This window comes from Hippichthys cyanospilos, chromosome 19 (genome assembly GCF_059441005.1).
Source record: "Hippichthys cyanospilos isolate Australia breed blue-spotted pipefish chromosome 19, RoL_Hcya_1.0, whole genome shotgun sequence".
In the NCBI taxonomy this organism is placed as follows: Eukaryota; Metazoa; Chordata; class Actinopteri; order Syngnathiformes; family Syngnathidae; genus Hippichthys; species Hippichthys cyanospilos.
In genome coordinates this window covers 5346770-5361680 of record NC_142387.1, presented here as the reverse complement: position 1 = coordinate 5361680, position 14911 = coordinate 5346770, and the positions used below count along the sequence as shown (strand labels likewise).

Below are 14911 nucleotides of genomic sequence, written 5' to 3'. Positions count from 1 at the left end.
AAATTTGAAAGTACCGTAATTCCCCAAATATAAGACACACTTTTTTTCCCCAAGAAAGGCCAAATGAACCAAAAGGGCGTCCTATAAATGGTAACTTAATAATTTTCCTTTTTTTGTCACCATTCAAGTAAGATCGATCTGTCGGACACATAAGCTGGGTTTTGACGTACAGATGTGCCTTTTTATATCGCCCGTATTCTTACTTAAAATAATTACCGTAATGAATGAGCTAGAGAAAGGAGACCTCAGTTGGCTGTTAGCATCAAGTGCCTGTAGCAGCTAACAGCAGCTCCTGCTAGCTGAAGTTGCTACGGCAGTATTTTCAATAAAACAAGTGAGCAGACTGAACCACCATTCAAGTCTAACCCTAACCCTCAACCTCAGGTATTTATGGTAAAATGAACTCGAACCGTGTCGCAAGGAAAAGAATAAACAACAGCTTCGAGCGCAGTCAACAGTACGGTGGCGAAGCATTCACTGACCGCTCAGTGTGGGAAATCTGAAACACACTTAACGCACAACAAATAAAGGACTTACAGATATGAACACAAGAAAATATAAAGTTTACAAAAGAGGAGATTTTTTTCTGTTTTGCTATGGTTTTTACATTATTGCCTAAGTGTTAGTGCATCTTATACATGGTAAATACCAGAATTGGAACCCAAATGTAAGAGTGCATCTTATATACAGGTGCATCTTATATTTGGGGAATTAGGATGATTCAAACTGTCCATCGCTTTAAAAGAACCCCTTTAGATAGCTCTAGCTGACATTTGAGACCCAAATCACTACTAATAACAGCATATAAAGCTGCTCAGCCTTCTTACAGTTTTTATTTTAGGCCTGACCAGATCATGTATAAGATGTTGACTCGAATGGCATATGGTGACCATGCCAATACCAGAAATGTAAGAGAAGAGCTAAACCATTGTGTCTGAGACGGATACATATGAGCCTGTAAAATATAATTAAAGCGAGAAAGTGCCATTGTATAGAAGTCTGGAATACATCAATCTGGTATTTTGGGAATTTTAGTGGCTTCTTCTCTCCAGTCTAGCATAATCTACAAATTGCAGTGTGAGGAAAAAGGACTGTAGGATGTGGTTATCAAGGGACATATAAGATCTCCAGAAAATTATACAATGTGATTTGTATTTAATTGCATGGTAGGCCTGTTGAATTATTTGTCCTTACGTCTATGGATCACTATTTATACTGAAACTTTACAACATGGTTTGCTGTCACTAAAAATCCACTCAGCCTTTTTTTTTGTTTATTCTCACCATTGTTAACGACATTATGAAAGCACCTTATTTGTGTCCAATGAAAATGTCAATTGATCTTTGCCTCACCGAGTACCGCTTGTGTCATGGCATGATGATAGCGTTTGAGCAGTTCAAACACATCTCACGCTTCCAAGTTGTAAAGCATACAAAGCTTTTTCAAAACAAATTATAGCCTTTGAAAAGAAAGTCCCTGAGTCATAACAAAATATGCAGTCACACAAACACACATACAGGCACGGATGATGAGAACCTTCAGGTTAAACCTATTATGTATCCTTGTTTTAAGACTGCAGTGCCAGGGTGCCAAGGCTCCTCATAGGCTGCCTGTTGAAACTTTATAAAATATTCCAACGTAGAGCACCAAAGCACAACAAGCCTGATCCCTGTGGATGTGCTTCTGATGCTAGAGTGCCAGCACGTAGTGATTATAGGGATCTATCTGATAGTTTGGGTTCAGTCGATTTTGTGACTCGAGATAAGAAGATTAATGCCATCTTTAAGCGTTTGCACTGGAACACAGCAGCCAGTACCCCATTAAATGCATTTGCAATATTTGGAAATTAGCTGGCACCGATCTGTTCATAGGTACAAATCCATCTGCTTCCACCTCAATATGAATTTCACTCCAGAAAGTAATCACCATGGGATAAGACCTCCTATTCATTTCATTATGGCTGATACATCAAGACAGAACGTTGTCCTCATTACAAGATGATTCTCAATTTATGAAGTTCTGTTCATGCATCAGCATTGTAACCCTTACTGATAAAGCCCAAGTGTGAAGAAGATATGGCCAACCACCTTTTTATTAATACTAACGGCTAAAACTCTTAAAAGCATTTTTTCTAGGTATGTCTCAATCACAATTTTTTTTTTTGCATTTCAGCGCGATTCACCTCATTTTAAGGATCTTTTTGAGGATACCAAGATACCATACTTCAGCAGTGTGTGGTCGAGCAAAAAATTGCAGTATTTTGTTAAATGTATTTGTTTTAATATTTTTTTTTAAAGAAAATCGATTGTTTTCTCCCGATTATGATCAACTGACAATGAAGCGATTGGCCTTGATTTAAGATGAGATGAGATAAGGAGATAAGATATATAAAAAACACATCAGCGAAGCAGCGTGGTACAATCAGTACAGGGTATCAGACACTCTGGCATGTACGTAGCGATTCCTGCGATAAAGTCAGTCTTGCCTTAAAACCAAAACAAAATACAGAAGATACAAAAGAAGAATAAAATATACAGGAGCACAGAGTCTGTTTTTTTAACTTGATCCTGCTAGGGCTCTATCCTTTTGACTTTTGTTCAGTAAAACAATCGAAGCAGGGAGAAAAGATCATTTAAAATGGTTGCTTTGCAACAACACATTCTGAAGCATCTACCTGAGGGTAAAAATCACATATTCAGAATATAAAATATGTTAAGGATCAGCCAGGATTTTTTTTTTTTTTTTTTGACAGACTGAGCACATTTTTCTTAAATATCCTCTGTAATGATGGAAATTCTTTAGCCTACTCCCAATAACTTTCAGGGCTATTTTCACCTTTTTTATTATTTTCGTTTTGAGCTGGACAGACGAAGTACCAAACCAAGCTCCTATGATGCTACCTAGCACAGCATCGTAAAAGGTGGCCATAGCTCCCATGCTTACCCCAAAGAATCTAAGCCTATGGAGAAAGTGCAACCTTTGAGCAAGCTTCAGTAGTCCACTTGGACATTCCATTTTAGCATGTTGTCTATTTGGACTCAGAGGTACTTATATGAAGTTACCTGCTCGATAGGTGTGCCCTCCAGAACCACTGGTTCATGTACACACACATACACACAGTTCAGGGTCAAAAATCATCTCTTTAGTTTGGTTTGTTTTTGTCTTTGTTTTTTTGTTTTTTTTTTTTAAACAGAAACTTACCTTTGTTCTTTATTAGACCCACAGCAACTCACTGAGTAACAAAACCTGGGTAATCTTCAGCAAGTGGGGTCAGTTCCAGGAATGCCGAATTGACAGGCATCCACCGCACTTGCTAATGTTATGCTTCTGTACAGTGTGGTGATGCATTGGACACATTCATATCAACAGTGTTTTGAGTAAGCAAAAACTCAGAATAATGCATGTAAATGGGCCAGTTTCATTCACGCAAAGTGAATGCATTTCATGCTAGTGTAGAGTCAAATCTAATACCTTCCTGTGTGCTCTAACCAGTGCACACAGCTCTATATCTTGACAATCTTTATTGAGTCAGATGGAATGGACTCGGACGATGGTTCGGTCTGCTCGCTTTTATCAGAAAATAATGCCGTAACAGCCTCGGCTAAGACGAGCTGCTGTTAGTAGCAACAGGCACTTGCTGCTAACAGCCAACTGCCGTCTTGCTCATCCCGTTGCAGTAATTATTATAAGAATACGGCCAATAAAAAAATACACATCTGTGCGTCAATCTTCCTCGAATGTTGTTGAATAATTTTTGAAGTTACCATTTATAGGTCACACCCATATTTTTGGCCTTCATTTTTTGGGGGGAAAAAAGTGCATATTATATTTGGGGAATTACGGTATTTTGAAGTAAAATCTAAAACAATGCGTTGACCAGAGCTGGGTACTTCGGCCCCTCATTGAAGGATGCCCACCTTACCACAAATGCTTCCTCACTTTCGGCGGATCTTCACGATGAAGCCCCGATGGCCATTTTTTTTTTTTTAACGCAGTGTGATAAAGCACATGCCCCCCCCCACCCCCTCCAAAAAAAACAGGAGCGCTCGCCAATAGGTGGCAACCTGTCAATTACAAGCCAATGTAACGACGATTTTGTCCAGCTCTGACTGTGTTTTCATATGGTTCTAAGTTGTCACTCGAGCCGCTATTAAAGATAGATTAGCCACATGCACGCAATGTGTATGACTCCAACGATGATGTCTCAGCTCTGCGGAATAGGCTCTCACAGCTAGCAGAATAAATGGGCTAAGTAGATAATCCCATTAAGTGTAATTTACAGCACGGCACAGTATCAAATTTCAAACAATAATGCTAGGCTAATAACCGCAGACGATAGAACTAAGCATTCGTTTAATCTTCCTTTATTTATTCCCTGTCGTTTTGATTGAAAGTCCAGATTTGCAAAGTTTCTCAGCTTGTGAACGTAATCCTCCATTTTCGCTCAAGAGAATGTGGTTAATGCAATATAAAAAGAACATAGATGATGATTGTTGTGGTGGTGGTTGAAAATTTTGGGCTCACAAGCGCCCTCTGCCAGGAGTCTGGTATACTGTTAGCCGCAACCAGTCACTTTTTAATTTTTTTGTTTTGTTTACTGACGTTTTATGATTTAACTGCGAGCCTAAACACATTACAGAAATACATTTCTTACATTATCATGATTCCGGAAAGACAGAACACATAACCACAGCAATGTAAGCATTTTATCCACAATATACAGAGGGCTAACGTAAGACTGCTATCACCGTGTAGTTTGTGGGGGATTGTACTATGCACTGAGCACAGACCAGCAGAGCAATGTGCAGCCTCATAGCGCGTCTCCTCCCTGTATTTGAAGAGGACTTATGGAAATGTAATATAAAAAACGATTTTAATATTGGATTTCAATGGAGCCTCCCCTGACTGCACGTCACTGGAATTAAAGTATTCTCGCTCCATTGTCCAAACAACTGCATAGTGCACAGTACAGAACTTTGTTATGCCTTGAATACTTTCAATAATTTCAAGAGGAACACTTCTCGTATATGAATATAAAAGAATTAAACGAAAAGCAGGAAGAACAGAGGTACAGTAAATGTGTCATAAATGATGCTGTAAGCAAGATGTTTTTAACCTTGAAATAAATTATCTACAGTGCCTGGATGGATTTTAACCAGTACAGTATAAGTTTTATCGTAGTACATATTTTTTTACATTTGTGTGTATGTTCACCTGGATTACTCAATCATTATATACTTTTATGTTTTAAAATCACAGTTTTACTGATTTTTACACTTGTATGAATGTTAAGAATATTCAACATTAAAAACTGCCTGTAGTGTGAAAAATGTTAGTTTGATTCTGATATGGATTATTTCTATTTAGATTCTCTTATGGCCAAACTTTGACAAGGCCCCCGCTTGGATTGCAGTCAGTTTTAGAGAGTCCAAAGGCTTATGCAACATTTTACTACTTTGTGTTGTAAGTATGGAAGAAAAAAAAAAAAATCAAATATGATCAAATGTGAATCCTCTAGCCAGAGGTTGTATTATTTGTTTTTCAACTGCGTGAAGGTTATTTTGCCTTTGGAATTCTGTCTTCTCCATTGAGAGTCACAAAATAACTCCAAGGTTGAGGAAGAAACTGAAGCAGTGCAACCCTGAAAGAAGTGGATAAAAATCATCACGGGAAGAGGCCAGATTCGCCTGAATTTCTTCAAGGGGATTTTTTCTTTTTCTCTCTCTCTTTGAGATTGTAGCCTGCATGTGGAAGGGCGTGCCCCACATGAGTCGTAGCCCACTGGTGACCGTGGTTTTGTAAACTTGGCACAACACTTGGCTGACAGAACTGCTACTGTGGTGCAAGGATACTATGGGATAAAGACCGGTCTCCGTTTTCCTCCCGTTTTTATGGTGGTTTTTCAAATACAGGGTTTTGAAAAGAAAGTACACCGTATGAATCCATTCATAACATAAAGATTGTTATTTCAAAAGGTGCACTCGCTCTCGATATAGCTTCAGCTGAATGTACTGTGTATCCAGTCTTTTTATTCTTCAAGGAAAGACCTCCATACTGGAAAAGTAGCCTATATCCACAATATTGAATGTCTTATAGAATCTCAAAGCCCTTAAGAGCCACTATATTAATAAAGTCTTTTATTTAACAAGGGTTCTTCAGTATAGGTTTGAAGGATTTTAAAGGTTGTAAAGCGCGTTGTAAACAAGACCACGCTGTCTCTGAGGAGGAGGGTTTACAGTTTTACAGCCACAGACTGAAGTTCAGATTTTATTTTCTTTCCAACTAAGAAAAACAAGAAAACACATTTCACGTCTTGTTGCTGATTAGTTGCTGATTTAGCTGAAGCAGCAAGTTTTAACAAAACAGGGAAATTATCACTCAATCAAGTTCTTTATTTCAAACACGTGGGAAAATAAACATGAACACACCAATACTATATATATAGATATATAGATATATAGATATACACATCTGTGTCTGGAATATTAACAAGGATGTAAAGGGTACTCATTTGATATGTGACATTACTCGACATGCTCTTTGTCACCTTGTGGCAGATTTTCCTGTCTTTAGTAAATAAACAAAAAAAGTGAAATGTTTTGAACTGCCTTTTGAGTAATCATGTACTATATAATGTCTTGTAAAAATAAAATAGATAATAAATAAATGGGACATGGTAGCAGTGCTACCACATACAAATGAATGCCCTGCAATGTAAATCAAATATGAGGAATGAAGTCCGAAACCTAATGAAAAAGATGATTGCACGTTTCATTGGAAACATGCCACCCGGTGCTTTAATATAAGCAGCATTTTTGGAAAGACTTGCAAGTCTTCCAATATTAATGAGTTACTTATTTGTTGAGAAAAAGTTCAAAATAAAACTGTGTTGGACCATTAAAATGACATCACAATTTATTTTTGTTATGTAGCCAAATGCATTTTAGAAATAATATCCGTGATAAAACGTACAGTTCTTCGATTATGTTTAACGGAACCTGGTACCGTTTGGCACCATTGGTGAAAGATTCCTCCTAAATTTTGGAAGTCCATGTGCTTACATGAGGTGCAAAGTTAAAAGGTAAACAGCGATGCAAAACCGCTTTTTTTGAGCCTTGCATGTGGATATACTTGCAAATACATTCGGATGTACTCGTAAGTAAATGATAAAAAATAGAATTGTTTCACATAATGCTTTAGGGCAGGGGTACTCAAACTTTTTGGAGCCCGGGACCCCTTTTAGAAACCAAATTATCCAAGCACCCCCATTGCAAATGTTTGCGGGAAAAAAAAAATCATTTGAGTGAAATGTTAAGTGGCTTTTTATTCACCAACAGATCCAATTTGATAACAGGTTAAATTAGTTAATTTTCAGCCTTTTTTTTTTTTTTTACAAAATAACAAAACTGGGTCAATTTCCCCCAAACAGGTTGCTGCCAATTATTTAGTCATCATTATAAATAAAATGCTGCTTTAACTTTGCTGGATTCATCGCCCCGTTAGCAAGAAACTGTAGACATAAAACTCATTTTGACAAATTTTAAAATCATTTTTATCATTTAAAAAAAAACTATATTAACTTGGTTGAATTGATTGCTTTATTGAAGAGTCAAGAATACTTTCACAATTTTACATGAAATGAAATGAAATCAACACAAAAATATATTTTGAAGAGTCCAGACATTGCCAGAATCCAGAGATTTAATGTCTGGACTCTTAAGAAAATTTGTCACTGGCATTGAATCATTTAATTATCTGGGATTGAAAGTCTGTAGTATAAAAAAAACTTGAACATATGTCGCTGGCATTGAATATGTTAATAACGAAAATTATTTCACAGACCCCCAGGGGTCCGCGGACCCCATTTTGAGAACCACTGCTTTAGAGTATGCTCATTAAATCTGCATAACATTATGGAAACAAATACTGTTGCTGTTTTTAACATTCATGGAGTACACTTAGATTTATTTGCAAATATTTTGAATCTAGTTGTTGAAATATAATTGTGAATACTTTTGAACAGTTGCAAGTATGTTTTCAAAGGTAAAAATGTTTACTGCACATCAACAGCTCCATTCTTCCGTATTCTAATGTGATGAAGGTAAAAGGTCAGGTTTGCTTACACCGTCTTTTCGCATTAGTTCATTTGCATGATTTACTCAAAGCTCCAAGAAGAGAGCGAGCCATAGAAATTCAAGAGGCAAGCTTTTTAGTTGTAAAATTGGCTTGTTTTTCTTGTTTCTAATAATAATAATGGTCAGAAACCTCGGCATGCTCAAGGTCTTAAATGCCCTTTGCTTTTCGATTTGTCTGACTGCGCAGGTGTTTATTTTTTCAACTTCCCATCTGAACTGTTTCCTCCCGTGGACTTGACTGAATAGTTGCAATTCTTCTCCCACCCATTACCACAGAGCTGTATTTAGAGTGAATTGACTCTTCATTTCTGAGAGCCTGCTGCCACACTCTATTTGAACCACTCCCAGCAAAAAAAAGAAAAAAAAAAACATCCACGCTTCAAAATTGGTTCCACATGTTGCCATTGTTGTCATCCTGGCTGCACCAGGCTGTAATGTTGAGCTGTGCCAGATCGCCGTGGCCTCTGATGCCGAGTGCAAATATTTATCCTTCCTGCCTTTTTGTCAGCCGCTCCGTGTCAAGAGTGGAGGAATAACAAATGGGATGTGAGCGATGGGGCGTTCTATTTTGAGGAGGAGGGATACAGAGGTTAAGGGGATAAGGCGGAAACCCGTGCAAGGGGGAGGAAGGGGATTTGCGTGTATGTGCATGTACTTTGGTTTCATGTTGGCACTGAGCCCTGCCCCTGTTTCTGGAACTCTCACCCCAGTGATGGTGTGTCTGATCCCGCCTGCGAGTGAGCGATTGCGCCTTCATCTCATCTGCAAATAGCACTCTGGCATATATCCGACATCATTGTCTATGATGTGATTAAATCTCTTTTAGGGTTGTGCTGATATGATGAACCCATGTAACAGGCTAAGGAAATCTACGATTTTAATGATATTTATTAGCTTGGGGGTCGTCCTCTCTTTTCCTTTGCTACCGAGTTAACGATAAGGTTGATTTGTTTGGCTCTGTGCGAGATCATAAAAATCTCCCAAGGGTGGCCTTACAACGAGCTATTTCAACCCTGCGCAAGGCACATAAATATCACAATACCACTTATTTGCATGGCTGTTGTAAAACGTAACCGTGATCGGGTGAACCCCCGTGAATGGAACGGGTCCATCGACACCAGTTATTAATGTTTACGGTCCTTGGCCTCATCACAAAAGGCTATCAATCCTTAGTGCTGTTCAATTCGGACCTTTTACCCCCCTTTGCATACTTCAGCAAATACCACATCTCTCATTCTTTCGCATACATGGACAAACAAACACACACGCACACACACCCTCCCGCGGGAAGCGGAGGAGATTTATGAGGCAAGGTTGGGTTCGCCAAGCCTGTCGTCCCTCAGGTGGTGTCACAGAAACATTTGTATGCTAGGGATTTTCTTGATAGCAGGAAATAAAACCAAGTGAGGTTTAAGGATTGGCGCTTCTAAAAACATGTCTCCCTCCAGACAAAACCAAATGGCAGACGTTCAGACGAATTAAGCGTTCAGGGCGAAATTGACTAAGGTCTTGCTTTTAGTGATACTAATGAAAATGTATTGTGACAAACCGTCAAGATGAAGTGTGTTAAACTGTGTTAAATTGTGTTTTTTCTGGGAAGAAAACAAGGGAAATCATGGACCTATTTGGTCCCCAGTACATGGGGTGTCATTTGAAAGCCCTGTTCCTCTGCTCTAGTTGTCTTTGTTTGGAATCGCTCACAACTCCAGTATTTGTCACCGAAACACTTTTGTGTTTGTGTTTGCTTTTGGTGCTGTCAAGGGAACGCATGCTTTCATTCCAAATGTTGACAGGTGCACCCGAAGAAGCAGACAACGCGTTTTCCAGTATATTCATTCTGTCATGCTTCATTCCAACCTTGATGGAAAGTTGCTTTGCAAATTCAAAAAAAAGGTCCCTTAAAGGTTGACTGTATGAATTTAGATTGTTGGGATTCTAAGCTTGCTGGATTTTGGGCAGACTGATGCATACGTTCAAAGAACCTCAGATGTACTTGCCCCCACCTCGGAGCATAATTGTTGTGGAAGACTACACTAAAATAAAAATATACAATCTACACACCTCTTCAGGGTATGATGGGCTTGCCACTTAGATGGTATCCTCCAAATGATACCCTTGACAATGAACTTTGACGGCTTGTACTGTGGTAAAATACTCCCAGTATTAATTAGTGCTTTTAAGAGATTTAAAAAAAAAGAGAGAGAGAGAGAGAGAGAGAGAGAGAGAGAGACATTACTTCATTGAGGTCTGTAATTCTGAGAAAAACTCATCCTCTAAAAGACTATAACAGATTGGGTTGAAACCATTTAAATCCAACAGTATTTAAGACTAGTCTTAAGAGCTGACAGCAGTTTCTTTAGTTTCATTCATCAAGAGGAATGGTGCTGTTTTGTTTTGTTGATAGCCAAATAATTCAAAATTAACAGTAAAATAAAATATTGTCCTTTTTGTCCGTTTAAGTGTGCGCTATTCTCGAGTTTAGTTTAAGTGCTGTGCTATGGCTTGCTAAATTAGCATTTTTGTTGCTATTTTTAGCTATGGCCAAAGTCACTACTGGGTGCATTGCATTTACGTGGTAGGCTAAACTTGAGCTGCTTTACAAACTCCTTCAAAATAGAGCGTATCATTCAACCATTATCAAAGATGCCGTCAGGGCATTTTTGAATATTATCTTACCATTCATTGAACTGATACCGCTTTCCTTTTCATGATTTCTTTTTACCTTCCCACTCACAACAGCAGCCTATCAGGTTATCCCAAACACAATGACAGCCAATCAGCATCCACTACTACAGGGTGTGATTGATCTTTGTTTTGCATCTCAACAACAAAAGCACAAGACCAGCATAAATCATATCTAATCAGCATAAAGATTAAAAAATTGATTAATTAATTATATGAATAATATTGCTTTAAGTATGACTGTAATTAATTGATCACAGTTAATTTGTTAATCAGACAACCCGTAGTTTTAATTCGCTCTGGGTTTTTTTGTTAGCAATTGCAGCAAAAGATGTACAATGGATTCACATTTTAAAACTAATGTACAGAATTGAGGGTGGTTGATTTCTGTTGCGCAGACTCTGTTTTTTCTAAATGTTCTGCTTCACTTGTGGACTGTTAAAAAAATGACCTGTTTACCACTTTCAGTATACGGCTGAGAAGGTTTTTTAAAAAAAAATTGATAGAAAGTTAGCATAACTAATGGAATTGGACGTTTTAGTGGAAAACAAACAATGTTCTAATATTAAAATATTACAGTAATATAGCAACTATCACAACACAGATGTTTTTAACCCATAAAAATATGCTCTCTGGTCTTAAAGACATCAAAGAACCAATGTACAGTATGACACTCTTTTTATTTGTAACATCAAAGTGTAGATAAATGTTTCGACTTAAAAATGCTATTTTGTTCTGTATCAGTGTCTGTCAAGGGTCCTAAAACCAGCTTTGTTCTTAAATCACTGGAAATATAATTTTGTATTAATTATACATTTGGTGTATTTTTATCATTCCATCAAACCCAGAAACACTGGTCTTTGACTCTATAACATCATTAGTTACTCAACTCTTACCAGTAATCATTTGTGATGTCACAAGTCTTCATACAAGCAGTAGAGAGTCTACATGTCATCCACTCATCATCAATTTTCCTGCACATCAGTTTTCTTTGCAATATAAGGTAGGCTAAACACAATTTTGTTTGATTGTTGTTAAAAGACCATGAATGTAATAAAGTCACTTATTATCGTAATATGTTTGCAAGACAGCGACATTCTGTTTTTGACACCAAATAATGGTCATTTGATGGTTAATGCATATTTGTTTGTTGGGCACGGTTGTCAGTAATTTCTGTTAACACACTTGTTTCTTATCTTACACCCAGTTTTGACAAAAAGTCCACATTTTAACCTCGAATTAGAGAAGCTTGCATTTTGGGTTCTTTCACCATTTTTAATGCTTCTAAATTGACTTTTTGCCTTGTAACCAAAAAAATAGACCGGGGTTATTTTCTCCCTCTTCAAAAAATAGCTAAATTAAATGCAAATTACTTTCAGAGTGTAGAGACTATAGTGATGATGATAATACAATAACTTGCTGAGCTGTGCTACAAATTATGCATTTTGCAGGCGTTTGTGTGGGTCGTTACACCAGAAGCAAGGCTATGCTTTCTAGTTGCACCACTGTAATGAAGCTTTCCTTTGGTCCTTTATCAGATGATTTTCTTTTCCTGTTGCATATGCACACGGCAGCATATTGTTTGAATTGAATGCTATTAGATGAATGAACACAATTGTTTGATAGCACTAATCTTAGAAGAGCGATAGTTGTGGCAAGATGAGTTATGATGCATATAGATGGATAAATGAATGAATAATTGAGTAACCTGAGTTAATCCTATCAAATAACCAGACAGTCGTCATGGCGAACAGGCTTCCTGGACCTGTGGTTGGAACGGTTGAGAGTTATCGGCTCAGGTGTAATGACATCACGTTTATATGTCTTTGTCTGTCTTTGTCGATATTTGGCAGTTGTATCGCAACATTTGTATACATACAGTTACGTAAAAGACATATTTTTACACGCGTTCAACATTAACAATGATGTAAAGTATTATTTCATAATGTTCGATGTTTCAAGATGAGGTTGAAAAATCTGGCTAAGTATTATTTCATAATGTTTGCCAGATTTTTCAACGTCATCTTGAAACATCAATTATTGTGTTGTAGTGACAAATACCACATAGCACACTTTGAGGTAGAAAAGCACTATATAAAAGCAAGTCCATTTACCATTTACCAGACGTCTTCATTACCTTCATTACCCGTCAATACCCTGACCCATCCACAATTTTCTTAACCGCTTGCCGTTTAAAGGACAAGCTGGTGCCCCCTATCATTTGGCAGTAGAAACGGTACACCCCGAAGTGGATACTTCATAGCCAATCATAGGTCACACATAGATGAACAACCATTTACACAATTTAGGCAGTATGGAGTGCCCAGTCTACCCACCACGCAAGACCCACACAGGCACGGGGAGAATTTGCAAACTCCACAAGGAAAGCTGGATCCAGAAGCAAACCAGGGATCTCAAAACTGTCAGGCGGACACACTACCCACTCTGTGTCCAAATGAGGTCCAAATCTAGTCCAAAATGAGTCCTTTAAACCTAAGGTGTATTTAACTTATGGAATGTCAAGATTTTGCTAAAAAAAATAGTCATTGAAATTTGTGTGGCGTTTAGCCCATCCAAATTTTGTCTAAAATTAGAATTTGAATCAATGCTTCTTATTTCTACCAAAGTAATACTTGCGGAAATAGTATTTACAAAAAATAGATAGGATACAATTGATTCCTTATCCAAGATCCTTCAGTGACTACTGGAATGAGACTGTGATGCATTCATAGTCAAATACAACTTGAAAAAACAGTGTTTCACCTGTCAAATTCAGGTTGCAAAAGGATGACTTTTTAAAGACGTCTTTTTCATGACTTGAAAATTACATCTTTTCAAACTTTCACTTTTCAAACAGATTCAAACATTAAAAAATATTAAAATCAAAATAAACTACAACAAACATAAACCTCAACTCCTTTTCTAACTACTACAATAGCAAAATATTCAATAAGATTGTCTGTATATAGAGTAATAAGTGATGTTATCGACCGTTATTATTTATTAGATTATTCTTTGTCATTCAATTCTTGGATCGGCTATTTGTACGGTGCAAGAGATGTTTTGGGATTTTAGGAGCATGATTCCAATTGGGTAGCTGATACAGCTGAGAAAATGTGCCTACAGCAATACCATCTCACTTCATTTGAGTCAATTCTTCAACTTTCAAATTGTAATGACAGCCATTTCTGAAAGGGGAATGCAGGAAATTCAATGTAATGTTTGTCAAAATGATACCACACTTAGATATACTTAGTCCTACTGCACAGTGGTCTCTCCGAGATTACTGCAATTTACTGGTGCAATTATACATATATTTTTTTTCTGAACTGGTCTGAAATAACACCTACCATAATGATTTTGCTATAGCAAATAATTGTTTTGGATGATGTGCTTTCAGTCCATTGCAGGTTGGTCTCCTGCTGTGCCCTTGAATAAACAGTGCATTATTTGGTTGTGCGGATATGGCATCTTTGAAGCCTTCTTGTCCATTGTAATGTAAAATAGATATGTCACTGCTGTTGTAAACACTTAGAAATGCAAAGCAGAATCTGTAAACATAAAGGAACAGTAAACTGTGGGTGACAGTGACTCCCAGACTCGTTCCTTTACTTTGTGTGCACCTCTAGAAAAGTTACAATAATTCTTTGAGCCCGTTTAATACATTTCTTCAGTTGTGTCATGCCATTTTGACTCTGATTGGCTAACTCACATTGCATCCTGTTTTGCCATTGGCAGGGATGGAGCCGTGGATTTTCCGCTTCAAGGCAGAGGGCACGGTGGATTACTCCCAGCTGACCTTTGATCCCAGCCAGAACGAACTGATTGTGGGTGCCAGGTAACTCATGCTCATTTTTTTTCTTTAGTGTCTTTTCTGCTACGTTCCGCTTTTCCTTGTCACTGTGTCGTATTTTAGTGTGCTTCACTGGTGCACTGCATGACACCATCTTGTCCAGATGTCCTCAAATGTTCCAAGAAAAGTGTCTTTTGACGGGGCTTTAAAGTGTAGTCTGCAGAGGTGCATCAGGGCTACAATATTTTGAGAATAAAGGCCGAATTTTTTTGTACATCTAAAAAATATACACATTAATCCA

The 14911-nt window shown here is 37.7% G+C and overlaps 1 protein-coding gene across 4 annotated transcripts in view; it reads left to right on the top strand.

Annotated features, from left to right (window-relative positions):
• The window catches only part of sema5a (sema domain, seven thrombospondin repeats (type 1 and type 1-like), transmembrane domain (TM) and short cytoplasmic domain, (semaphorin) 5A), a 154757-nt gene that overhangs the window by 49988 nt on the left and 89858 nt on the right, over nucleotides 1-14911 (top strand). For 3 of the 4 annotated variants that reach the window (XR_015863594.1, XR_015863595.1, XM_088401723.1), the window contains exon 3: nucleotides 14556-14655. Coding sequence is in view for 2 of the 4 variants with exons in the window: in XM_088401723.1 (XP_088257849.1) it covers nucleotides 14556-14655 (100 nt within the window). In the remaining 2 variants the exon portion in view is untranslated. Of the gene's footprint in view, nucleotides 1-11774; nucleotides 11821-14555; nucleotides 14656-14911 lie in introns of those variants that run through there. The other variant, XM_088401724.1, reaches the window with a different exon arrangement.